At 44.3% G+C, this 27591-nt stretch overlaps 2 protein-coding genes across 3 annotated transcripts in view; both read left to right on the top strand.

Moving 5' to 3' along the window:
* Positions 1-27591, top strand: part of LOC121595868 (mucin-5AC) — a 141303-nt gene that overhangs the window by 55976 nt on the left and 57736 nt on the right. The window lies entirely within an intron of this gene.
* On the top strand, positions 16678-17990 carry LOC121595869 (salivary glue protein Sgs-3-like). Its single transcript, XM_041920199.1, has 3 exons — positions 16678-16798; positions 16869-17654; positions 17719-17990. The coding sequence occupies exons 1-3, from the start codon at positions 16747-16749 to the stop codon at positions 17850-17852; spliced, it is 972 nt and encodes a 323-aa protein (XP_041776133.1). The 5' UTR covers positions 16678-16746; the 3' UTR covers positions 17853-17990.

The following is a 27591-nucleotide window of genomic DNA, read 5'->3' as shown; positions in this document are numbered from 1 at the left end:
TCCAATAGCTGCTTATAATTACAAAATTAATGATTTTGGTATAAAATCAAGGTTCTTTAAAAACGCCAAATTTCTGCTAAATTAATAAATCTACTTTTAAACTACATCATTTCAATACTAAAAAGAAAAGAAAAAATGTCTTCTCAACCTCATTACTTGCAATTTACACCAACCTTTATACACCAGCTCCAATGGTCCCCCACATCTCGCATGTCATAATTAGCATAACATGGACTGTTTGTAGTGTAAATCATAACCCCAACAGCATAACTAATTTTATTACCACCCCATTTACAGCAAGCAATTAAATCTTCAAACCACACTTTAAAGCGACAAACCTAAACCGTTCCGTGCCCCAAAACCACTCCTTCGATTCATCTTTATCACCTCTAACGAGGGCAATAACGAATCGTTTTAACGACATCGTTCGCTCAAGCGACGCACAGTACGCATGTTAGCAGCGAATATTTCATATTGTTATGTAAATCTTGCACGCTATAAATGTATTCCCAACCAGCGTAATATCACCCTTTGATATGCAATGGGCAGTACGCGTAAGTGAGGCCCTGAGGAGTGATTCTACCGCACAGACAAATAAAATCAGAGCAGTGTTGTGATGTTGCTGTTGCGATAGGAGCTACAGCCGTTATCCCATGGGGAGTTTAATAAACCCGGCGGTGATCTATTTCACGAATCCACTCCACCTTTTCATTAAAAGGCTACCGTTCGCTGCAGGGCGAACGTGAGTAGTGTGTGTGAGTTTGCATCCACTTCTCTTTTCCCAAAGCGGAACGCGAGGTTACGAGGTGGGCTTCACGGTTCCTGGTGTATCGGTTGGACGATATTTTTCATCCCCATGTTATCTTGCCGCTCGGATCGTGTGCTACCGTTGGGCAAATAAATCGTAGCCATATTTCAATGGTGATCCGGTGGCCACTTCATGTGGCGATCGGTCAATGATATCAGGGATTATGAGCGAACGGCGTATCGCGTATCGGAAGCTGCCCAACGGCTACGCCTGAGGATCTTCTGGACGCAAACCGCCCCCTTGCGCTTGTGTTGCCTAATTAATATCATTCATCAAAAGTGCACGCCACATTGGACGTTGGACGTTAGTTTGCTTTGTGTATTTTACACTCCTCATCAAAGCGACACAGTTAAGCTCGCTTAGGCGAATGATGTTCGTTTCCATTCGGATCGTTGGATCGCTGCCTAATGCGTCGTAAAAATCATCGAATTAATTTCAAACGATCACAAATTGTCATCACTGTGATGGTGCAGTCGATAAGTATATCCCGTTGGACGTTTCGATCGCTGAAACGCTCAAGGACATTTTTCTCAACGTCGTTACCGATGTGTCCACTCGTTTGCGATCAAGATCCAGACGCTCATTTTTGATCAGTAAGGTTTTATTTCCTTCTTTTGATGAAAAATCAACATCAATTCACTCAATTCATGTTTTTTTGTAGTTTGCTATTCAATTCCAATGCACAATTGAACGAGATTGTGCCGATTGCGGAGTGATAAACGACAGTTCCAATGTAAAGAAAAGGTTCTCAAGTGATTGCCCCCATCATACAAAACGACTGCTTTTTTTTGCGTCGCCATTCGCCCTCTATCGAACGACAAAGCAACAGCTAAGCATTAAGAAAAGTGAGCGAAATAAAGCATTGAACCGTGCATAATGAAGCTTATTGGCGTGAAATGCAATCTGATTAAGCCAAACAGTTGCTTCGCCGTTGACCAATCGTTACCTCCCACCCCCAGGTTTTTTTTTTGTTAAACCTTTTGCTCAACCTTCACTCCGACTAGTTGGCTCAATCGCTCTATTTACCTCACCGACCCGCGACCATTTCGGCCCTGCCCGCACGCGCCCGAAGGACAGCGGGATTGATTTTCGAGATGAATTGCCCAAAACGCCGCCACGCTTAACTGGACCTTTTGCCCCCCCCCCCCCCCCCCCACACAACAACAGCACCGGGATCGAATTAGATTGATTGGAACTGTTGATTGCAATTTCCTTAGCTTTTATGTGTGTTTGTGTGTTTTTTCTTCTTTCCCTCATTTTAATGGGAAAGGGTTTGGTTGGGTTGCAAGCAAACGTTAAGCATTACATGGAGCTATGCTCGGTGAAGGCATACCATGGATTTCCGTTTCCGATTCAGCGCCACGGTGTTTTCTGCTTATTTGTTCATCGTAATGGTAAAAGCTAGCTAACCAACAGTACAATCAGCTAAAATTTATGACAACAAAACAATCGGTTAAGAAGTTATTCGAAACGAAAATATTAAACTGCAAAACCCAATGCCCCGTACCAGTGTCGCAACCGGCCCACCCGTTGCAACTGCGAAAACGGTCAGCAAACACAATTTATGAGTTAGATTTTCAACGATAAGCTCTGGAGCAACGTCGCTCCTGGGAGCCTAACGCTAAAGGGGCCACCTATTGAAACGATCGAAAGCTATTTTGGGAACTGCAACTGAAAAAACCTGTTCGCAAAGCGAAACGAAAACCACACGCATGCCAATTTGTCGCACCAATTTATGCCGCTTTAAAACATGAATGTGCGGAACCATTCACCTGATCGTCAGGCCCAAATCAGCTTCCGCCGACTAGCCGACGTTGGGACGGATGTGAGTGGATGAGTTGGAAATTAAAATTATTGGCAATAGCAAAACGCAGCAGGATTCAAAAGCAGCGAGCTGGCTATTGTGGCATGGAAAGAAGGCTACAGAACGTACGAGTGGAAATGAGTTGGAGTATAAGTATGGGAACTTCGTGAGGAGGATCAATATGTTTTATTAAAATCAAAAGGCTTTAAAAGTGCTTTCCATTTTTTGTAATTAATACAAACATAAGTACAACGTCCAACCTCGAAACAACAGGAAAGCGCAACAGTGACTGTCAACAAGCAGTTGGTTGTGCAATCCACCAAACCCATGTAATTATCGCATTAGCAAAGCAAAGCAATGAGCCGAACGCTCCAGCACAACCAACTACCAGCAGAAAAATATAGCCCAGAAAGACAAAACCGACAGTAAATATCGATTTTCAGCAGGTCCGCTGCACACCCGTTGCTATCATTTCATAACGGAATTTTCAAATCGTTTGACACCAACAGTGAAGCAAGCGACGAACCGCACCGTTTTTGAACCGTTGAAAAGCTCGAGTTTGCGGATGGTGAAGCAAACTGGACGGGGTTGGCGGGCGTTTTTGTGAACGCCCAGCCAAAATGGGCGTTCTATCCGAACCGAAAGACAGTCAATCAACAACGCCTCCGTTGCCATTGCCCAATGGATGACATTTTGTGCCGGGCTGATACAACGCGTGTTTGCTCCGGTACGCTTCGCTTACCGCATTGCACCGGTCCTCCCTCCCTTTGTGCAACACTTCAACCATTCATTTTCCACCCCCCAAACCTCTAACAATCGACCACAGTTAGTATTGATTGCATTACAAGCACTGCTTTGTTGCAGAAATATGCACGGAGAAGCGGTTTTCGGGGGGGGGGGGGGGGGGTGCGAATTTATTAGCAACAAATTTGGGGCGCGCACATTTAAACGGAAAAATGAGCGAAAAATGTGTAAGTGTGTGTGTGTGTGTGTGTGTGCTTTCATCATTATTGTAGGACAATAATAAACAAGAAAAGAGAAAGGCCACCGAACCGGTTCGTTCGCTCGTTCGGTGGTTTAGGATTTTCCGGCGATTTGTGCAAATTATAAAGATTTGCGTAAAAATCCATTCAGCAAAATACAGAAGCAACAGAGCAGAGGCCCCCACCCCCCGCCGGATGCGTGCGATTTGTTTAATGCGCCGTGAAGGTGGGTCTAGCCTGGTCTAGTCGGTTGGGAAGAGAGTTAAAACGCGAAGGCGGTGAAGGGATAGGGTTTAGGCGCATGTTGCTGTGATTTTGGCACGTTCCATCCCATGGAATAGAGAGAGAGAGAGAGAGAGAGAGAGAGAGAGAGAAGAAGAGAAGAAATAAATTGCAAAATTTTGTTGAGCAAGTTGCCCAAATTAAATTTTCGTTTGAGAAGCACATTTTAAATCGCAATAAATAAGTTCAACAATATGCTGTAGCATGCTGAATGACCACAACTTCATGAATGTTTGCCTTCCGGACAAAAGCTTATTTAAGTACAAAAACAGAACCACGAACTGATGTTTCTTTTTTTATGTTGCCTGTCTACACAACTACTCGGCTTCCAGCGGAATGTACTGTCGTGAATGTGAACAGAACGTTTGCAACGTGCAAATAATTTACGAGCGTTGATGACGAGTTGCGAGGGCGAACGACAAAAACGAGCTTCACTGTAATAGTGACCGTGCCGCAGTTTGTCGTGTCGTGAAGGTGTAAATCATGTTGCATCGGGCGCATCGGCCTTTCGATGTCCTCTAGTTTTTGTTTTGATGCGCCGTCTTAACGCGCTGCCAGTGTAAACACACCAGCAACAAGAAGCTCGTCATCTTCGTAGCTAAATTGGCGCTTTTTAGTTGCGAGCTGATTATGTTTGCAATGTTTTAACGTTTTTTCTTTCTATTTCCTTTTTTTGCAGGTAAGGACAACGAGAATCAAATAGGATATTATGCAACGGGGCTAATGATGAAGATGTTTTTTTATTGTGAGTATAATTGGTGATGTAATTCGCATCTTATTGAAGTAAAAATTAGTATAAAATATGTTTCGTACAACTGGGATGTGCATGTAGCTTTGATGTAATGTTTAGAAAATTTCCAATTTATAAATCATTTTGGTTATTTATGTGGATTATATTAAAAATTATTAAGAACCGTGAGTTCCAAATTGCAGTGAATTTAATTTAATTATTTGCAGATTATTCTTGTTTGTTTTGAATTAATTTCCGTAGATATATTGAAATGCTGTGATATTCCTGCTTTATTTTAAGTTCCTTTTAAATGACATTTGCGTTTATTTATAAATTAGTTGGCAGCGATCTCCCACTTTGCTTTTGAAACATTGTTGCACAGTTTGTGTTAAAAATGTGGCTGGTAAAAAGCTACATTTTTTTAAGTCTTAAAAGGAAACTTACTTTGCTCGATTTTAGAAAGAGAGCTCTCAAAGTAAATTAAAAATTCATATAAACAAATTGGTAGCCAGAAAAGGCTAAACTTGAATTAGAAAATGAATTGATTAGAAAATCGTATCAACTATTTTCCTATTAGATTAAGACCAGCATCGTGTAACCGAGCACTGTCTTAATACGTAATTATACAGTGTCTTCGTCGAACATCTGTTGAAAATTTGGTCTTGTGATAATACTTAATATTTTTAAATACAATCAAATTACATTTACAATTAAATGCATTAAAGCTAACCATAATTATGTTGAAACAGTCGACAAATACAAAAGTCCAATTGAAGTAGGTGACCGCTTACTGGATGTGTTTTACTGGAGTTTTTTTTTAACTGGAAGTTTGCTAACTGGAATTATTTTTAGTAAACAATACAAATAAATGACAAAACATAATCTTCCGGAATCTTACGAAGAGAAATTCATAGCAAATGTGAATTCTCACAAATTGAAATGCTACACCTTAATACATAATAAATAATAATAATAAATGAAAATAAAATAATGAAGATAATAATAACTAATATTGTACAGTACATAATTCACATGTATTTTACCTTCTAAAACAAATCATATTTAACATACATTAATTGATGCATATGCTAGTACATTAAAATTAAATTCCCCGACAAAGACCCCATTTGCTGCAATCATGCCATTAAAACAAACGTGAATGTGAACGATCGATACATACTCTTCCTCATCGCAATCAATCAACCAAATGGTTCGTAACCCCCACCGGGTGCCGTAGTGAAGTGTGAATAATTGCCGCTCGTTCGTTTGTTTTTCCTAACTAATACACCGACTCTTTCCCCCACGGTTCGTCTCCCATTCAACGCCCTCGGTCCTTATTAAGACGTCCCCGGGTGCTGTCCCGCTCCGCCTCAGCTCATTAGTCCCGGCAACTCACACGCACGACCCTTTCGGCATGGAAATGAAACTTCCGATCCGAAGCAATAGGGGTACAATCAATCTCCCGTCGCGTTTAAAAACCCCGACACGCGGGACACACGGTCGAGTGATTGAATTATATCTATTGCAATGTCCTGGGAGGCGAAAGGGTTGAACAAAAAAAAAAGCAAACTCCTCACGAAGACCTGCGATCACCGGGTGTCGTTGTTCGTGCCAGGCTGGCTCTTATCGATCGCACGCATTTGCACCACGGACACTCAGCGGCCGAGGGCACGCTGGGGCGGAGGTATTGACTTATTTATTTTATTACCATTTCTATCAACCGAATGCAACGGGCTTCCCTCGATCGTCTCGAGCAAGTCACGCACGTCACGAAACCGTTGGGCTGTTGGGCACTACCTCCACTCCAGCCGTACCTTTTACCGCTTTTTTTCGGTAATTCACGTCGGTGTGGGGTGTGTTGCTTTTTTATTTAATACGATCGGAATTGAATTTTAATCTCGATCCCGTTTTGGGGCGCGTCCGTACACTCCAAACACAGCACACACACACAGAGGTGTATAGGCAAATGCATACAACCCCCCTGCTAACAAGTGCACGTGCCAAACGGTGCGACGGTTTTGGCGACGGCACGTACCGACCATGGAGCAACCGCCGCGCGCAGCATAATTTAATGACCATATGAATGCCTTTAATTGGACTTTATTCAGACAGAGTGTGCGGTGCCGAGCCGAGCCGTTTTCTGCTCACGTGAAACATGAATAAAGCTAAACGCCCTGGCGGACAGTGGACAGGTGCTGCTGGCCAGCCAAAGGCGGAGAAAGGCGCACACCCTCCGTCCGCACACACCAAGCGGTGCGCACCGTGGGCTCAATTAAATTAAACCAAGTTGTTATTAACCGAATATTTATCCGATCACAAGTGCAGTGGTGCACCGAGAGTTATGGATGAAAAAAAAAACAGAGAGAGGGATAGAGAGAGAGATAAAAAAGAAAGAACAGAACCACTGGCACCGTTCATGTTTACACTCGGGTTACGCACATACAGCAGTGGCTTAGAAGCGCTGCCACGAGCAGACAGGCATGATGTAATCTTGGCCGGTCGCGATCGAAAGCACTGGTGAAGGTGTTGAATCCAGGGCACGAAACAAAAAAATATATATGTGGGGACCAAATGGAACCTGGTGGGATTTTTATCGGGTGTGAAAATGTCGGCGAGAGGTCGTGGTGGGTTACGGCTCAAATTTAAAGCATAACTGTGTGGTACGAGTCGTGCAGCGAAGGCATTTGTAGAATGTTAAATTTCCTTAATTGACAGGCCATCAACATTTGAAAAGTTGTCATGAAATACAGCTACAGAGGTGAACAACTAAACCAGCAGTAGTTTAAAAGGGGCTTTTAATGATATTTTTCAACAAAGTTTGGATGAATGAGCTCTTGCTATGTGCGACTATTTGCTCCCTAAAGCCTATTTATTTCACTGAGCTAACAATTCAATGTGCTGGAGAGTTACGGTATCGTTTCCCAAACCCCCCGTTTTCCTTTTTGCAACTCATCCCAAAATGCCCAAAATCAAACGATCGCGGGCGGTTACTTTGCAGTTCGTGCACATCCCATACGGTTTCGCGCGAAGCACTCAAGATGCTAATTCACCGCTCTTTTCATAACCGTACACCGATTTTCTTAACGTTTTTGTGGGTTTTTTGTTGTTGATTTTCCTGTGAAAATAATGCAAAGAGCGAGAGAGAGAGAGCAAGAGAGAGAGAGAGAGCGAAAAACAGAAAGATAATGCATACCCCTTTGGCATACGATCGATCTTACGCTTCGAGCCTAATTATGTTGTTCCCTGTTAAATAACATGCATTCGCCAACCCTCCCACTTTAGCCCTATGCATGTGGGAGGTTGTGTGTGTGTGTGTGTCTGTATGATTTTGAAGACATTTTTTGCATTTTCCCAACCAAACCACCAATGAAGGGGGGAATGTGTATGTTTTTTTGCGTAGATAATTTTCAGCCATTTCAGCTTTTCTCACCCACACCGAGCCTTCCCGTGCACTGTTCCCATACCGGCACTAGGCAGCAACGTGTTCGTGGGCTTTGTTAGCATACCTTTAGCAGCTGGGACTGGGGCGCTCCCATGCTTTATCCAACCACCGCAGCTTTCTGCAAACGGTGTGATCAAATAAAAATAAATCAGACCTGCAAAAAATGGGAAAAACGACGCGCGTTTCTCACCGGTGCTCGATAAGATACAAAAAAAAAAACGGGGAAAAAGTGGGTGAACTTAAGCCGGAGAAAAACACACACCCCGTAATCCCTTCCCGCGCCAGTGCACGATTACCGATTGAAAGACGAATTTTCCCGCTTTCCCGCCCGCGAAAGGCGGATTCTGCGGGACAGGTTGATGAATGAATGGGTTGGTGTTTTTCTTCTTCTTCTTCTTCTTCTTCTTTTTCTTTTCATGGAGAGCTGAAATGCTGGAATTTCTGTGCCGGGTTCATTCAATTTGCTTTCAAGAAAAGCCGTGCTGCATTCCAGCTGTAGACAACGAAGAGGAGGATGGGCAGCCGTTCATTCTTCTGCACGATCAAATCAAAGCCTAAAAAATCCTGAATTTCACAGCCTATTTCAGATGAATTTCTTTTTTTCATATATATCAGTTGCGGTCGAATTGAAAAAGAAATTCCTTTTTTATGATAAAGTTTGGTGTGTATGTGTGTGTGTTTTTTTTTCAATATATAAGTAACTGTTGGATTTTGGGTTAATATTAATATTTCGAATATGAATTCAAATTGGAAAACACGTAGGAATTAGAAGGAACTAAACCATAGGATATAGATAGAACTACTTGACTAATTTGGACTGCATAAAATGAACTGCTCGAACTACACGAATGAACTTTTGTAATGAATTATGTAATGAACTATGGGACAAACGAAAACACAGTTGCAAACAGACCGGCGATTAAGGTGCACTCTTCTCAATCACATCAAATTTATACAAGCTAATATCACAATCCAGCACTTTAGTGAATATATTTCACAGTAACATTTGGCAAGTTAGATAAAAGAAAGCCATTTTCAAGCAGACTTTTATGTCAAAATCTTTGATATATTTTAATTTGCTGTGGTTATATTATTTAGAAATCAGTTTCCTTTTTACTCAAAAAATGTAAAATTATGGAACTCTTTTCATCTTTTACACTCCTTCTTATTCGTTTGTTTGATTATTTTGTGTTTTATGTTCTATACATTGATTTGTTTTAGTTAATTTTTGTTACGTATTCATTGCTCATCGATTTGGCTTGTTGTTTTATTGATGTTATATTGCATTTGTTTTTTTATTTTCTTAATATGATTTTATTTCTTTTTTCATCTTTTTTCTTGTGTTTTCCCTTTCAATATCCATCTCATACTTCCACGGTAAATGTACATCCCAAGTCTATTTTACAACACAAAATCAACATTATATCAATGAAATGAACTATACGACCACAAAACTGTTAAAGAAAATTGCTAAACACTCTTGTCGCCCCAGTCGCAACCAATCTGTTTTGCGCCGACAAAACATGCGTTTACGTTGTTTCATTATGCACCTAACGCGTTTGTTTTTTGTTGTGCTTTTGTCGTTGCTCGATCAATTCAATACCCACCTGTTTGGCAGCAAACTTCCTTCAGCCGGGTACGCGTAATTACGAATAACGCCCAACGGGTGCAAACACACCTAACGAGTTTGACCTTGCTCGAATTTTCAACCACCCCTTACAATAGCCCTCATCAGCCTTCATCAGCCAGATCGTTGTCTTAACAGGGGTTCGCTCTACAATGTCACTGTACGCAAGGCTTTTGGGGGTGCCGGAGGCAAAACTGAGCCTCTCGTCTGCACAGCGTTTTCCCATCAGCACACAGGTCCATCAGGTGGTTCACGATTGGGTTCACTTGTCCGGCATGTTGCTGGATACAAAACGATTCGCTTCCACCGATCGTTTAACCAAATTTTAATTAATAGTTGGATGGATGGATGAAAAATGGCCTACCGTAAAAGTGTTCCATTTCGATGGGTTGAAATTGGACGGCAATGAGAGTTCTTGCAACCTTGCAGCGCGTTTCCCACGTTCGAGCTCGAAAAACGGTAATTGTTTTGTTGCGTTGTTTAAGCTTAGTTAATCGCAATTGCTCTAATTGTGTACTGCACTGTAATGAAATTTTGTTACTTTTGATTTTTAAGCCCAACTGCCCTCATTTATATTTACAACAAAAAAAAACTCCCTCGCTGCATCGAGCTGATCCGATCGGACCCGTGTTGAACGTTACATCATCGAAACATAACCCGTAGCGCGAAATATGTTACACTTTTACACTGCCAGCAACAGCACCAAAAAGAAGCCGCGACCCTAAATTCACTGTCAGCTTTCACAAACAACCGCTGTCACAAAAATTCAAAACTCTCAAGAATCTTGTCTCGGCTTGAAGTTGTCGCAACGAGTCGGAGAAGCAACACACACACACACCCAAAAAAAAAAGAATAATAACACCCATGCTCGATCGATTAAAGGGGAGCTCCACATAAGTCGGCTGCCGCTGAGTTAGAGCTTACAGCATGTCACCTTCCCAACGGTGGCAGCCCGGCGGCGCACAGAGAAAGGCAACCAGAGCTGAGCAATGAACCGCGAGCGCCTGCTAGTTGTTGCCCGGGTGTGGCGTGGCCGGGAAATGTGTTGCGACTACTGCTCCACTGCTGCCCGACGACGACTTTGGCAGCCTGAAATGTAGATAAATTTCAAGGCGGCAACATAAATCCCACATGATGGAGCTTTTTGTTGTTGTGAGTGTGCGTTCGCTTCCACCCCTCAAACAGCACCGCTGTGCCGCCAGATAGTCACTGTCCCTAATGAGTCATAATGTGATGTACGCGACCCGGTGTCGGTGTACTGCGACGCGTACATTAGCGCCTGTCGATGGATGGTGCGGCCTCTATGCCGCCAAACACCCCAGACAAAGCGTTTCACAAGAACGCCCGGTGACACTTGCTGTACCGAGCGGGGGGGGGGGGGGGGGGGCTACAGGGCGGCATCTAGCCTCCCAGCAAACGGCTTGTCAACGGGTTCGAGCACTTTGAAGGTGCGGCCTGGTCAGAATGTTGGGTGGATTGCGAAAAAGAAAAGGCAAAAAAACACACATCCTAAGCACTGCGCATGTGTGCCAAGAAACATTAAATCGAACCAGTGCACTTGGCTATGGCTATGGCTGGACCATTCTCGCTCTCTTTCTCTGCGATGTGGAATGTGAAAGCTTGTAGGTGTTGTTGCGATGTTGCCATCGCGTGAGTATGAGCCGTGAGTGGCCTTGCCGTGCCACGGGTACTACCAGTTTTATCTGGGGCAAAATGGGGTGTGCTTTTATGTTACATTTTTGTCAACTTTTCCGGCCTAAAAAAATACACAAAAGATTCAAAATTCGATAAGTTTCATATAAAAATATGACTTTCTCAAAAACAAGTTCTTTGGCGATCCTGAACGAACACCCAACGAAACGATCGCTTCTGGGCTATGTGCTAAGCGGACTATAAAACCACCCAAAATAAACATGATGACCATCTGGCATTGCAAAAAGGCTTTGCGTCGCCGTGGAACAGCGGGCGAGCAATAAAAAGCTCGCCATGAAGCTAGCGATCATTAAATGTGGAAAACGGACACACAAAAAATGTTTGATGATATCGTCAACGCGCATCACCCGTTTTGCCTACGATGTTAAACATCGCTCGACCACGAGCTTGAATTTGCCACCGGTCTTACTTAGTTTGCTCGTCGTTGTGTTCCGTTGTTGGCATCTCTGCAAAGATCAATCTACCGTTTTATGCATTTATTTGTTTATTTATTTATTCTGTGATTTTTTATCTTTGAAGCATGACTCATTAGTTATAATTTGATCGATTTCAACGACCATTAAAATGGTAAATTCCTTTGGTAAATTCTTTGGAATGCAAAACCACAATCAAATATGTAACCATTAACACCAAGCGTAAGGTTAATCCTTTGCTAATTTTAGCACATGCCAACATAAATGCTTTGGCATTTAGCGCGTCTTAAACGCGTCCCCCACCCGAGGCACCCTTCTGCTTCAAACACATCGAGTGATCGAGTGAAGTCATAAACGGCTATCACACACACACACACCGGAAATTGCCCCACCAAGCGCTTTCAGCTAAATGTGTCTCCGACTGCACCTTTGATTTTGCCAATCTTGCCAATTAATTCCCAAACCGCTCGTCCGTTCGATTTTAATGCGATTTGACGCACATACCGGCCCCCTTTCGCACTGTGTTCGGCATGATGTTTTCCCTAATTCGAGTTGTCGTGCGTTGTTTGCCGAGCGTATGATCTAACTAATCATCAGCACGCGTGTGTTTCCTACATTTAGGAACCGAAACACTGTCGGTCGGTCAAAGAAAAGGGCAAACCACCCGATTAATGACCCAAGCCCTTCGAACTGCTGCAGTCAAATAACACGCTTTAACGAGGTAACATTTGGAACCATTTACTCGACATTTGTCATCGCTATTCAACAAGCCTGCCCGAGCGGACTTTTCCCCCCGGGAAGCATGTTACAAGGGTGACCCAGAAAAAAAACTGTTTAAAACACACTCACCATACGCCCGGAATGCTAACGGGTATCGTGACACCGTGAGCCTGCAATCCCGATTAAAGAGAAAACACACAAACGGAGGAAATTCGAAGGCAGAGGTATAACCCCTGCCTTTGGTGCATTGCGCAATCAAGACCAATGCTGGAATGTTGGTGCAGTAGAAAACACACACATCGAACGTACGTTGGTTGCGGAGTGAGTGTGATTTTGATAAAAAATAAATTGATCGAGCTGCTGTCAAAACGGCGAGAGGTGCAGGCTGAAATGCTGATGCGAAATCATTCCCGTTACACGCGTGCCCATGATCAACGGCGGTGGTTTGGTGGTTGGATGAGCCCGCTGCAGTTTGCGGATCGTTTGATCCCGGATCCCGTTGAAGCTCGATGTCGACAACGCGAGCACCGTGGCGAAATGGATGAAGATGAAAAGATTGCCTATCAGCACCTGTCGCAAAGGAAGTGAACCAACTATTGGACGCTTGGGGTTGCGGGCTATGAGTGAAATGGGGCATACTGACAGGAGCATTAAGGTGGACGATGTCGAGCGCTCCCGAGGGAATTGGATTAGGAACGTACTGCAACTTTCACTGGAAAAATGTAAGCGATTGAAGGAAGAGACGGAGAGGAGATTGAGTTTATATTTTTTACAGCTTGGTAAATCAACAAGTTAGCGTTGGGATAGGTAATAATTGATTGATTGAATCATTGAAAGAAGCTTATGAAATAAACATACAAACATGGAAAAGAGAGAACTCACTGACCAAAGCAGAGGTCTTGTGATTTTTTATCTAAAAAAATCATGGAACATGGATAGGTCTTGGTCTATGAGAACTTTTGAAATGTAAAATATTAAAATAATTATATTTCCAAAAAAACTAAAAAGTTTTCGCTTGGGCACAATGAACTGTTAATGATTTTAAATGTGTCTTTGCAAATTTGACTCTCTTTAATTTGTTTTTATCGATGTCGATCCTAAAAAGAGATGTTTAGTTTGATTAAATTTAGAAAAAAAGTCTTCAAACTCAAACTATTCAATTTGTTTTAACCAGGCAAAGGATCTTATGAATTCAGTGGCGGATCTAGCGGTTGGCAGGACCAGTCGCCCGTCGATTTTCCTAAGCATTACGAAATTCTGATTGTAAAATCTTTTAAACAAAACATTCAAACAACAGAATCTTATTAGATAACTAATCACTAATAACTAACAGAAGTTCTTATTTAACACCGAAACATGAACAATCTCTGTTTACTGTTGCTCAGATACTCTGTACAGCTACTACCATTGAAATGAAAGCAAAACTTATGCTCTATCGCTTCAATTGAACTCTTCTCGAAAGACACGGTAAACAGCCTGCCCGTACCAATTCACTCACCCTGAAAACGCCAACCACTATCAAGATCACTGCCTGTTTGCTATTATCTAAGATGAAAGTGAAAACAATTGATCGAGAAATTCCATTGTCACCCGTCTGCCAGTCCGTCCATCTTCAACCCCCCTTTGGGACCTTACCCTCCAAAAACCACGAGTTACGCCACAGGAAATGGACGAAAACATAAAAAAAATCACTTCCCCCGGAAGTGTTCTTCTCACTCACCCAAAACAGCTGCGCTGGTAAAAAAGCACAACAGCAACAACCGCTCCGTCTCCGGCACGAAGAACAATGCCATGGCAAGAAATCAATTTGAAGGCACCACGACCTCAGACAACTTCTCCAAACGGTGACAAAATAGCCATCCCCCGCCTGTCGTGCCATTCCACCCTCGGACAGTACGCAATCAATCGGAGCCATTTCGACCATTTCGATCGATGTCGGTTCGGTAATGCTTGCCGTTGTGTGATCGTGCTGGAAGGCGTTTGAGGGTTGTAGATCTTCTCCCTCCCATTCGATTTTGGGTGAAATAATCGATTTCCACTTCAATTTGGTAATTCGTTTTGGGACGGGGGGTGCTCGAGCAAATCCCCCTTCAAACAACACACACACACACACCATGACCGATGGAAGGTCACGACGCCTTCGTGCCCTCGATCTTCACGCTCGCCTGGTATGGCCGCTTGGAGCCGCCAGCATTTGTTTTCCATTTTCGTGTCTTTTGGTCGGCGATCGTTCTACGCGCCCGCGGTGTGATGCACTCCGGTGGAAAAGTGCCACCCGAAGGAAAGCTGCTTAAGCCCCTAATGGAAAGTGTCGAAAGCGAAACCGAGGCGAGGCCACAAAGACGATGGCGGCGGCGGCGCACGGATGGCTCGTTAGCGCAGCAGTCATCTCGCATCATCGATGTTGCGGATTCTTCACGCTAAATAGCTCCAGTTTCCACCGGTGCGTTTGCGTTGCACGCTTTTCCCTTTTCTGCTTTGCGCGATCGTGTGTTTGTGTGTGTGTGTGCGTGTGTGTGTGCGAATCTTCTTCAGCGCAAGATCGCGCTTTGCTAAACGGGCGTTATTGAGAAAAAACGATGGACCCGCTTCATAAAACGGCACTTACAGGCAGACCTACGGTGCTGTTGTTGCGTTGCGGGCTACACTTTCTTTTTCGGTCCAGCAGCACCAGCAGCAGCCACATCTTCCTACTAACCGTACAAAAAACATTGGCAAAGAAAACTAAACAACAAATCACCTGAAAACGCGATCCACACCCTACTCGATCGTACGGAGAGAAAGGGAGGGGTATGGTAGGACAAATCTGCTACTGCCGGGTCGTTTTCCACAATGAACGCAGCACCGCTGGCACTCGCTAACGGTGCTACACTTTCCCTTTTGTTCCGGGAAAGCCCCAGATCTGCTGTGGTAGATTTGCGTTCTGTGCCCGTGCTCTACCCGGTGACGCTTATCCCGCCAACATCAGCACTTCCGCCGCGGCATCTGGTACGGCTGATAGTCGACAGATGAATAAGGGTCGGCTCCCAGTCTCCTACGGTAGTCCTACTACTACTACCGCCTCTCCTAAAGCTGCACCTACTTGCCCTGCCCTGTGTCTGTGTGGCGGTGGTTGTCGCACCGCAGAATCAGCCGGAACATTATGATCGTAATTCGCCCGGCGAAGGCGGCACTCGAACTGGAGCGCCGTAGTACTGTCAGCCGACGGCCCCAGGCCCGGGCGTCAAGGTAATGGACTTTCAGCAATTGTAATCAGTTGTCATGCACTGGGTGAGCTGAGGAAAAGCGGTGCCTGCGAGTGGGAATGGAAAAATGGCAACGGATGGTAATCGCGGAACCGGAGAGAACAGCGAGCCCGGATTGGGAGCTCGACGTTCCCGACAGCACAGCACAGCAACGTGGATGTCAGGAAACGGTAATTTATCACGTGGTACTTTAGAAATGAACGATAATTGAATTTCCCGCTGCATCACAGGCACACACACACACAGCGTGGTGGATGCGGTAATCTGCCATGTCCCGGTGACTGTCTGTCTTGCGAACGACAGGCCAAGCCAGATCCAAGCCCGGGCACATGAAAGATCAGCTGACGCAGAGGGTAAAGTATTTTATAATTGGTCGCTCTCCGGCCCGTGCTCGGTAGGTGAAAGTGATCGATATTTTTGCCCAGCATTGCTGTACACCGGGTCACCGGCAAAGATCATTAGCGAAGATGATCTGCTAATTGAATTTGGAAAGGGTGCGGAAGTAATGGTACATTAAAAGGCGTAATTAATGCTTAATCCTGTCACTCACATGTACTGGGAGTCCTCCAAGTCTTTAAGTCCTCCAATTGGACAATGTGGATGTGTTGACCGGAACTGTCTTATCCATCAAACTGTTTTGGCTCGATCGATTTGTCCCAGGAAAAATCCCCGCCATCACGAGATTCGCATTAAGTTTGAACATTATCTCAGACAAGTGAGGAATCACCGGATCCATTCAAGAAATTCGACGAAATTCAGGCCTTGAGAGACAGGCCGGGATAGTAGATGATAGTCGGTCCCGCTTATCGATAATTTACATACGATGAAGAAATCGTCCCTTGATGAGTGTCCAGCATTATCTATTCCAGCCCGATAAGACAAGACAAGCGCTACAAAACCTAGCGTCTTGCGGGAAGATGAGCATCAGTTTGAATCAGCTTGTTTAGTGTTACAGTGCTTGCAATATTGTGGCCCAAAAATGATTAGAACTGTGACGCTAGGAGCACTCTTGGTGCTGTTTCTGGGAACAGGTAATGTAGCAGGACCTAAAATTCTGAAGATCGCGACATTAAAACTGGATATCCGTGCGCTTGCCTTTAGTTCACACGCAATTGGTGTGCTATCAGTGCGATGACTGTGAGCTGCAGCAAGAGATTCCCGTCGTTTGCGGTGACATTGACTACACCACGCCCCTGCCCACGGACACCACCTGCCCGACGTGTGCACCGGAACCGACGCTACCAACCACCCCGCAGCTGACGACTTCCACACCCGACACCACGTGTCCAACCTGCGCCCCAACCCTGCCCACCACTCCACTCCCGACGACATCGACACCGGACACCACGTGTCCAACCTGCGCTCCGACGCTCCCAACAACGCCAATGCCCACAACACCAACGCCCGAAACCACGTGCCCAACATGTGCCCCAACCCTACCTACCTCCCCGTTCCCAACCACCTCCACACCGATGGTGACACCCACCGTTCCCGAAACAACCTGCCCAACGTGTGGTCCTACCCTGCCAACCTCGCCAATTCCAACCACCTCCACACCGGTGGTGACGCCCACCGTTCCCGAAACAACCTGCCCAACGTGTGGACCTACCCTGCCAACCTCCCCAATTCCAACCACCTCTACGCCGAGCCCAACCACCACGACTATGACCCCCAGTCCAACGACTCCAACGACGCCCGTACCGACCACCAGCACGCCGAGCTGTCCTGCCGGCTGCTGTCCTTGCTTCGGTGCCCGCTCCACCTCCATCTTTACGATGGCCGCCCGGGCCACCCGGGATGCGCTGATGGATGAGCTGGAGGAGGATCTTCGCTCACCGCGGCAACTACCGCTGCCGGTCTACGTCTGCTACACGACGGAACGCTTCGGTAAGGGTGTTGACGCACTGCGTCTGTGGTTAGTCGTACTCTTACCATTGGCCTCTGCTTACAGTGAACAATCGGCGCGTGATCAGTCGGGGCTGTACCAAGCGGCAGCAATCGCTCACCGACACCTGCACGATGCTGAGCGGTGGGCAGGCGTACGACCAGTGTTCGCTCTGCTCGTGGCAGCTGTGCAATCGATAGGGATGGCAGCGGGATCAAGACGAAGTTGGATCCATCAATCATGACGCGATAGAGTGATGTCCAGCGGGCTGCTGGAAGAGTGCCCGCCTCGGCTAGCGGAAGTGTGTATCGAAATAAAGCAAACACTGCGTATGATAAGCATTTGAATGGTTTTGGAAGGGAGTGAAGCCATCAATGGCCATCGAGAATTGGATGAGTCAGGCAGAAGGCGCCATAGATAAGAGAGTGATGGGGAGTAACATTGCGACATTGTGTGTGTGGCCTCAAAAGGTTACAAGGTGTTCTTCACGATGTAATATTGTTTGTATTGCGTAAAGCCGCACGCAAAGTGAGGCGATAATTTGATCTCTTTCCTTGTGGGTAAAGTTCAATTGCTTAGAATTCCACCTCCCGGCCATGTGTATTATTCCACACCAGCATCAAAAACAGCATACGCATGCCGAGCTTCTTTTGTGTGTTTCAAGATGACTTTTACACCGTCGTCTGGGCACCCTCGCTCTCTCCAAACCACAACTGGACCACAAGTTGAGATTTATTCCCAGCACCATATTTGTAACGCCTGCGCCAGCCACCGCTCGATTTGGAGCCGGGCTGGAGCAAAGCAAAGGCGCCCGTGTTTCCGTGTTCTGTGCCGTTTCTATTTTGGTGCGCCATGATGCACTTGCGCACGCCGACGAGCGCAACCAGTTAGGCTTCCCTAATGCATCCCGTAATTTCAACACCCCACTTTTCTCGCACACGTGAGTGCGTGTGTGTGTTTGTCTGCCTCCCACAAATTGTCTCCCCTCCCTTTCACCATCCCGTTCAGGGACGCATTACGTAATAAACGATCTGATTAATTTGATGTCGTGCCGGTGGCTCGGAGTTTCCTTTCCGTACGAGCAAGACTGTGGGCAAGCTACACCGCAAAGGGTGCCTTATATTTATGGGCATGTGTGATGCTTTATGACACGCTGGTCGCCACGAAGCACGAAAGCGGCCTCGCGGCATCGGACCGGCCGGTACCCGACCTGCATACATCGATTGCGATCGACGCGCACTGGACGTGGCCTCGCTGGGGGTGAAAACAACGAGAAAGAGACTCGAGTGCACACGAGTAAAAGGCACAGACCACGGAAAGGTGCGAAAGCGGTCGCGCTACGATTTGCATAACAATAAATTGCAGGTAGAGGGCCGCTCCACCGCTTTTCTCCCAGCCCACCCACCCAGAAGGAAAGTGTTCTGCACTAGGCTAGAATCACGCGCGCCCGCTCAATCGCGATTGCAAGCGAAAGCGAATTAGGGCTGCAGCATGGAGAGCAAAAGAGCTGCAACGGCAACGGCGGAGCAAAAAGATGTTTCGCGTTTTGCAATGCTTTCACTTTCTTTCGTAATTCTTGTGTGTATGTGTGTGTCTTTTTTTAGATTTGTTTTGTGGGAAAATACATAAAAGTGGCGCAAACATTCCTGTACTGCCGGACTTGGGTAAGGGAAAATGAAACATGGACCTGGTAAATCGTTATACATCGCTCAAACGGAGCAAGGTGTCTAGTTGTAGGAATCTTTGACCTCAAGCATAGAATGATTCAGACACGTGTTTCGCATACGTATCAATTATACATTCACTTGTCGATCTTGGTTATCAAACTATGTTATAAATATTATATTTCGGTCTCGTGGGATAGTCATCAACTCGTACGACTTTATAACATTCCCGTCATGGATTAAAGTCCCAATTGGATCGTGTAGGACTGACTATCCTGCTACTTGTAATCGATAAGTCACTCAAAATCAAGCCCACTTGTGGTAGAGGTAGCCCTTGACCGACAACGGTTGTTGTGCTAAAGAAGAAAAAGAAGATTATACGAATTATAGGTAAGTAAGTAATTAAGTAAGTAATCAATTAAGTAAGTTAGAACATAATTATAAATAAAACGGAAATGCTTAAGGCATTTTTTCTAATTTTGGCATTCCTATTCTGATGAAACTCATAGTTTAAAAAAAAATTTACATTAATATAACAACCATAATAAATTGTTTAAATCCATATCCATTACATTGTTTAAAACTTTTACACAAGGTGCGGTCGTTGCCGCAATTTACTCGGTTTTTTAGAAAATTGTTGAAAATTTTTATGTTGTGGAAACAAAATCAAATTTTTTCATTTTTATTTAGTGCAATCTGATGAAGTTTAAGATTTTTCATACTTTATTCAAATTATTATTTAAAAATTTAACTGGAAATAGACAAATTAACTTTAATTATTACTATAAAATCACTGATTCTGTTGGTTCTCTACGGAAAAATTGACAGTTTTTAAACGCATAATCTCTGAAATACAGTTAAGCGTCGAATAAAACCCCCGATTGACTTACTGCCAAAAATTGGTACCTTAGAGGTCCAAATTGGTGACTAGGAGGTAAAATGAAGCGGAAACTACAGCAATAAATAATCCGAGAAAACAATAAATCTAAATATCAGGTCCTCTAACTATGTTATCATCTTGTTAGCTTTTCGTTCGTAAGCAGACAATTTTTGTTTCTTGTTATCCATATATCTAAATTTTATACGTATGTGAATGTTATTCCTGATGTATGTATTCGTCTATTTTGTAGTTAAATCTTCACAGAAGACCTTATATGATGTTAAAATAAATAATTGGAATGAATTCAACAGCGTTGCTTTTTCAAACTCAACCATAAGTTGTTATTAGCTGAACCACTGGAAGCTGCATTACTCATCATATTGTATTAAATGTTTTTTTGGATAGCAATCAAAACATCCTATTTTAGCTGAAAAACAAAAAGCAGATGAACCTAAAGCATGCTTTTACCCTAAGATGAGCATAACGTTGAACTGTGAATATTAGCAGACTTGTTTTGAAATCGACCACGATCATAATCGGTGCCAGGACCGTATTTTGATACTTCAGATATCAAAGAATGCTATTCCCAAACATCATAAAAACAATTTGCTGATCATGCTTCACAGTAGTAATTGCATAATATTCCCTATTTTATACAACGCAGTCAATTCAATTTTAATTCAGCTAATGTAATACTATCAAACGTTCGGTACCACAAGGCTCGTTTCCGCAAGAGACAAGAATGAAAGTGGTCCATTCAAACACACGAGCGTATCAAAAATTCACCGAAACCACTCAGCGGGACATCACGAGCCTTTCAGCCACACAAGCGCATTCAAAACGGAACAGTTCAATTATTCAACCCGCTTAAGCTAGATCCCGCTCTAAAAAGGACGAAGAAGAAAAAACAGCTCACCGTTTTTCCCACCGGCATACTCCCGCACAGTCCGAACCTTTGGCGGACATTCGCCACCACGATGATGCAAAAAGCACCCTCCAATCACCATGGCAGCACCGTCTTAGCTCACGAAGAGAAAGAAGGCAAATTCACCCAGCACCGCGAGGGATTGGGGACGCAAATAAAATTGCACCCAATCGAGAGGGGGGGGGGGGCACAAGGTGGAAAAAGTGATCGCTAAAAATTAACTCACTTTCAAAGAATGCCATTGTTTCTGTGCGGATGAAGGACCCAAGAAAAAAGGCGGGAAGATAGAGAGTAAGAGAGTGAGAGGGAGCTTAAACGCAAGCAAACCCCCGAAAGCTAGACCGTTTGCTGCTGCACCTTGGTTCCCGTTTTGCCTCTTGACCGACCATTCGTGGCCACCACCACCAACAACGACAAAAACAGCATAGCAGGAGGTCATTTAGCCCGGCAGTACGGTGCCTTTGTGCAAAAAAAAAAAAAGGTAAATACACATATCTGGCTGGTGGACACGCGGGCCCTGCTGTGGTGGTCGCAAAATTGAACCACTTTTTGCCTGCCTGTGGGACCGTGTGGGAGGTTACGTAATGGGAGAAAAGAAATTACCACCAGCGGTGTTCATATATTTCCCCGCATTCTCGCACAAAGCACCATTGGTCGCCTTTCATAAGCGGCAACGTGCACGCGGCCCTGCAGGTACTACTATCCCGCGCCTGAGGAACTGTTGTCCTGCGCGCGTGTGTGTCTGCCGAGTCCCGTTGGCTTTGACTTCATCTCTCTTAGCCCTCTCTTATCCCAGGTCGGATCATCGTGGGCAGAGCATGGTCAATATTATAAGTATCTTTATTTCGTCTTAATTCTTTCTTCGGTTCCCCAGTTTTGCTGTAATGTGGCGGTGCTTTCGGTTGCCGTCGATCGTGAGCGCACGAAAATATGTGTCAGCAGTGAATGCGTGTTTGCGGGGAGAGGAGGGAAAGGAGGGAACGGGAGGTCTGGTTATGCTTCCCGAAGCGCAGTACATTATTATGCAGTCGGTCGGTCGAACGGTCGCGTCATGGTCGCGGCAGAAAGTGCTGGCTGCAAGAGTGCTAGAGCAAGATGTATGTGCTTTTTTATGATGGCGCTAATGTCCGGCCGTTTGTCATAGGCTGCGATGCTGTGCTTGCTGCTGGTTGACGCTGGTACCGCGGCAATTTGTCGGTTGCAAGAAATCTCTGCGCTAAGCGCCAGAGAAAATAGTAGCCGCCAAGTACCAGGTGCAAATGTGTTAGGTTCAGTCAAGTTAGTTTTAGCAAGTATCTCTAGTAATACTATATTTTATGAGTATTCTCAAATTTTAATATGAGAATTGCAGGTCTTTATTCAAGAACATTTTTCGTGCATTAAACGAATCATCAACAACAACAAGAAATAATTATCCAAACTACTATAATTTTTGCAAAAGGGGAGACTTTGAGCTGGTACACAGGGATCTTCACAATGCAATACATCAGTTTTGGACTCCAGATATATACATTTTTTTATACATATTTTCACTACTATTTATCTGTTCAAAAGTATCCTAAATCAATTATACTCTAAAGCAGTTTATAAATATTACAAATTCAAATAATTTTGATTAGAACCAAATCTAGAAAAAAGGTAATAGCTCAAATTAAGCTCATTAAGCTCAAACTTAGTACTTTGCTCTCAAATACGTTTACAATAAGATATTGACTAGTAAATAGTAAATGAGTGATAAAATAAAAGTAAATTGATAATAAAAGGAAAGTCAATAAAACAACCACGTGAGAACAAACTTGAATTGCATACCATCAGGCGCTTAGAGAGTCCGCCAAGGAGAGATGTTTACTTTTGCTTGATTAATTATCAATTTTATGCCAAAAACTATGCAATCAAATTTGTAATCAAAATTATCTAATTAATAAAGTGTAACAATTTTGACAAGTAAGAAAACATAGTTAAGCTTTCTAACTCAATATAAATAATTAAAAGCAAAAAATTGTCGGCAACATTTCATCTACTGAATAGTAGCTTTCACACCTGATAAAAATACCTTAATAATTGCTCATCCCTATTGAGCTTTCATATTAATCCACGCATTCATTTCGGCCTAATCGCATGACAAATGAACCAGCACGATAATGAATTATTCAACATAATCCGATCGCTGAAAAGCCACCCCACTTAAGAAATCTTGTTTAAAAAGCGAGACAGAGAAAAAAACAGTAAATAAATAATGCCTCCCGAAAACAAGACTGTCAACGCCACCGAAAACAAACACGGCACACACACACAAGGAGGGCGCATAAAAAACGGGCAAAAGCAAAAACGAGAGAGTATAAGAAAAAAAAGTTCACACGCTGGGCATCGGATGTCATCTTCAGTGCGCGTGCAGCGCGGCAAGATAAAGCGCTCGCCATCTTCACACACTTAAAACTGTGTTCCCCCAAAAGACGTTCGCGTGCCGGTGGACCTCTTCCAAGGCGAGCTGCCCCGCCACAACCATATGCAAGCGTGAACATGCGCGCAGACGCCACCCATAAAAGTGATCTTCGGGTCGTGTTGAAGAGACTTCTGTGCTTGGACTCGCTATTTTTTGTTGCTTTGTGTGTCCAACCACCATCCCCATACGAACCAAATGTGTGTACGCAGAAATAAAATAAAATATAAAAAAGCAGATGGATAAACACCGAACCGAGGCGGGATCGTCTTCGCCTGGGTCTGCTGTGTCTGCTAGGTGTAAGCACCGCAAAGATGGTAAAAGCTCCCCACACCTAAATTGTCCGGTTTTTTTTTCTCGTCTTCTTTTGGTGGAATCGTCAACACCTTTTGCCACCTGGGTGGATCTTCCAAGCGGCAAGGTACGGCGAATAGTTCGCGGCGCTAATGACGGCGATGATTGAAACAGATGAATGAAGCATCCGCATAATTTACATACCGGCTGTGGGCAGACTGCGGTGCGCGGCACATCACGAAGCGGGTTCGATGAGCGTTTTTTAATGCGTTGATCAGCCTGCTCGCGCCTACTGATCGATTAAGTCGTTCTATGGGGTGTTTCGTTGCGAGCGATAAGATTTGGTGATTTAAATGAGCCGAAAGCGGGATCGAGTTGTGGATGATAAGGCGAGATTTTGCTGTGAGAATTTATAATGATCGCGAGATAATCGATATTGAAGACAGAACAGGTTGTTTGGACGATAATATGATAATTCGAATAATGGGTATTTAAAAATTCTTGTAAATCCTACATAGTTATTTTTTTTAATTTTAAGCTGTTTATTGATCTGTTTTATCGATGATTTCAACCATTTAATTACATCATAATTTTACTTAAAAACACACTCTCACTTCCAACCCACAAGTCTAGCTTGAATCAACCTTCGCTCACACAGAAATATGGGTCACTTTTCCACTGAGCCCACCGTTCGCTTGCACTTTTGCAACTGGTTGCATTTTATCCGAGCCCAGCTTGAGCGTTCGCAATTTATCGTAATTTTTCGTCACCCTGCTCCCTCCGCACGCAAAGAGTGACACAGCTAGCTAGCTGACAACTGATTTTCTTCAGCCAATTTCCTTCGCACTTTGCCACCCGTTTCCGACACACTGGGTCCACCACTTGCGCGAGCGATCGTAACACGCAAAACGTCGCCATCGTCACTGGCAAATCCAACCGGCCCAGTGTGTGTGTGTGTGTGCCCTCGAGAGAAAGAAATGTGAATTTGTTATGTTTCTTTGCATCTTGGTCCGCTTCTTAGCGCTAGTCTACCGCGTTACCGTGTGCCACAGTTTACCGCCCGAAAGACCTGTTTCGATCGATCGAGCCTGGACTGGTTTGGTGCTGCTAACACTGGCCACGGGTGTATAGGATAGCTCTATTTCTCGCCCTCCTTCCCACTCCATCCCCCTCCACCAGTGTCAGTCTTGCCGGGGTTGAATTTTTGGGCCAGCCAAGTACGCCAACTGTGTTGGCCTCCAGCCACACTTACCCACTGGCCCCGACATCTTGCGCCGGGGAGTGTGTGTGTGTGTGTGTGTGTCACCGCGTTTTTCCGTTCATAATTTATCTCCCACCCCCCTCCCGCCGATGGTTTCGTTTCGTACTGCCGAGACGCGGTTCGTTGCATAACTTTACTTTTGCTCCGCACTCAATTCCTGGACGGTCCCGCAAATGCCTTAAAAACAGTGAAACCAGCTGTGCAAGTATCAATGAATTTCAAGTGTAGCGAGTGGCACAAAAACACGCACAAGCACAAACTGGAGCATTTCACTTGCGTTGTGGTGTAGAGAGGAAGGCGGACTGGAACTGGCTGCACCGAACCGGAGATCCTTGACGCTGGTTTATTTTGCAGACATGAAGTGAGACACACAGAGAGAGAGAGACCGAATGAGTAGTTAAACCAGGGCAACAACATCGCTCAAGATCTTCATCAAGATGCTATGTTGATCACTATTCCGATCTAGATGTTGAAAAATGATCGCATCTTTAGCTTCAGTGTGCAGCAATTGCTCTGGCGCGATCGGCTTGGTAGGGCGAACAACACTCCACAATCTACACACCGATCGACAATTCGCGGTGACACTTTCTTTGCCTTTTTACAACCTTTGCACCGCATCCTCCCACACGCACACACATAAGAGGAGCTCTTATGTAGCACTCTTTTTTACCCTCCAAGGGTTGAATGTTTAATTAATGTCTGTTGGCTGTATTTTGTGCCCCTCATGCCCCTAACGTGCAAACAAGCGAAACTGCAAACTGCCTCTTTGGAACAGCTGGCGCTGGGTCTGGGTACGGGGATTGATCGTGTGCTGCTTTCGGTGGATCATGTGAGACGGCAGGATTAAAATGGACTTGTTGCGCTCGTTCGTTTTTTATCGTTTTCGCTTTCGTTTGAAAAAGGGCTACACGTCAGACGGTAACGTTGATTGATCGGCTTTGGTTTACGGCGACTAATGTTTGTCCCCCCTTTTCCCAGCGGTTCCTCGCCCGTGCGAACGTTGAAGTCTTTCATTCCAGTGTTCAGCAGTCTGAAGGATTGTTTTGTCGCAATTAGGGTGTGTGCTTGAATCAACGGCGTATTTTAATGTGCAATTTAGTTTAAACGTCATAAACAACACAAACCAAATGAATTCTTCAATACTACCGAAGGGAAATATAAAAATTATTAGTTAGATTATTGCGTTTAATAATCAAAACGAAAACAAAGAAACAAATCTCTGAGGCCAATATATGCCTCATTTTTACCTTTATTTAATGAACAATAAACCACACTCGCACACCTGAATTTTGCGATCCATTTCTAGAAATTTGCAACAATGTAACAACCCATGAACACAAGCTACCTACACAAAGAAGCTTCCCAAACGGTGATCACAATAGGTAGCGCAGCTTCTGTACCGTGATGGATTTGTATTTTGATTTTCCACTGTCAAACAGTTAAAAAAAAAGAGGTCGACAGTCTCACTCTCCATTGTTAAACCCGACAGGGCAGCGATATGAAAAATGAGAAACTTCCAAAGACAGAAAGAGTTGAAGGTTAACAGGACAGAGTGTTTACTTTACGCTGGAATCGGGGTATCATCCCGGTTCAAGAGGTCTTTGCTGCTTGGACCTACGGTAGGGAAATTGAGGCACGTTCCTGGCACACGCGTACCGGGCTAAGAGAAATGCGCACCAGACAATCATTAATCATTCTCATCGCTGCCATTGTGACAGGCGTAGAAATGTGAGGGAAAAAATAACAACTTTTGAGGGGGGAAATACACACACACACACTGGTGGTGCATTATCGTTCAAGTCTTTGAAACGAGCTGATCGATGTTGGTGGCGATGAAAATTAATCAACACAGAAATTCGAAAAGAATGTTTGCCGGATATCAAAACAGGTAGTGAAAGATGGAAAAACTGGGCTATGATGAATGGAGTGAAAGTAAAACATGTTCAAGCACATTTAATCCTCTATGAAATTTGATGAAAATTGATATACTTTTAGTTTAAGTACTGTACTAAAATAAATAAATAAAAACTGATTAGCTACACAAAATTAACCTTTAATGTCCAAAATTAACCTTTAAACCATGTACCCACTGTATGAAAAAAGGCCAGCCATAAATTGACAAAAGCTTAAGATCATATACCACTTCATCAGTTACATTTTGTTAACCAACAAAACATATCATAACCACCCCGATAGCTCTTCGAACGATGACCGCATGTATGTTAATTGCTGCAACTTCTTCCTCCTCTGTTTACTTTCAGGTAATTAAACGAGCGACCCAAAAAGTGATATAATAAATCCTTCATCGGTTCCGATAAGTGGTGCACAGCTGTCGGCTTAATTAAGTCATCAAGCACAGCAGCGGCGCAGCTGAACCTGAGGTGGTGGTTGTTTTTACACAAAAAAAACCACACCGAAGCGAACGAGCGGGAGGTGTCCAGCGCGTAAGTTGACCATCGTGGCAATAGCAATAGC

The sequence above is a fragment of the Anopheles merus genome, chromosome 3R, assembly GCF_017562075.2.
Source record: "Anopheles merus strain MAF chromosome 3R, AmerM5.1, whole genome shotgun sequence".
Lineage (NCBI taxonomy): Eukaryota > Metazoa > Arthropoda > Insecta > Diptera > Culicidae > Anopheles > Anopheles merus.
Note: the sequence above shows the minus strand (reverse complement) of the source record. Positions and strands in the feature narration are given on the sequence as shown.

What these genes read in the sequence shown, in the direction of transcription:
- LOC121595869 (XM_041920199.1), top strand. Translation starts at nt 16,747, where the DNA reads ATGATTAGAACTGTGACGCTAGGAGCACTCTTGGTGCTGTTTCTGGGA. An exon ending in GGTGCTGTTTCTGGGAACAG is followed by an intron (nt 16,799 to 16,868) that starts GTAATGTAGCAG and finishes GCTTGCCTTTAG; the next exon opens with TTCACACGCAATTGGTGTGC. An exon ending in CTACACGACGGAACGCTTCG is followed by an intron (nt 17,655 to 17,718) that starts GTAAGGGTGTTG and finishes CTCTGCTTACAG; the next exon opens with TGAACAATCGGCGCGTGATC.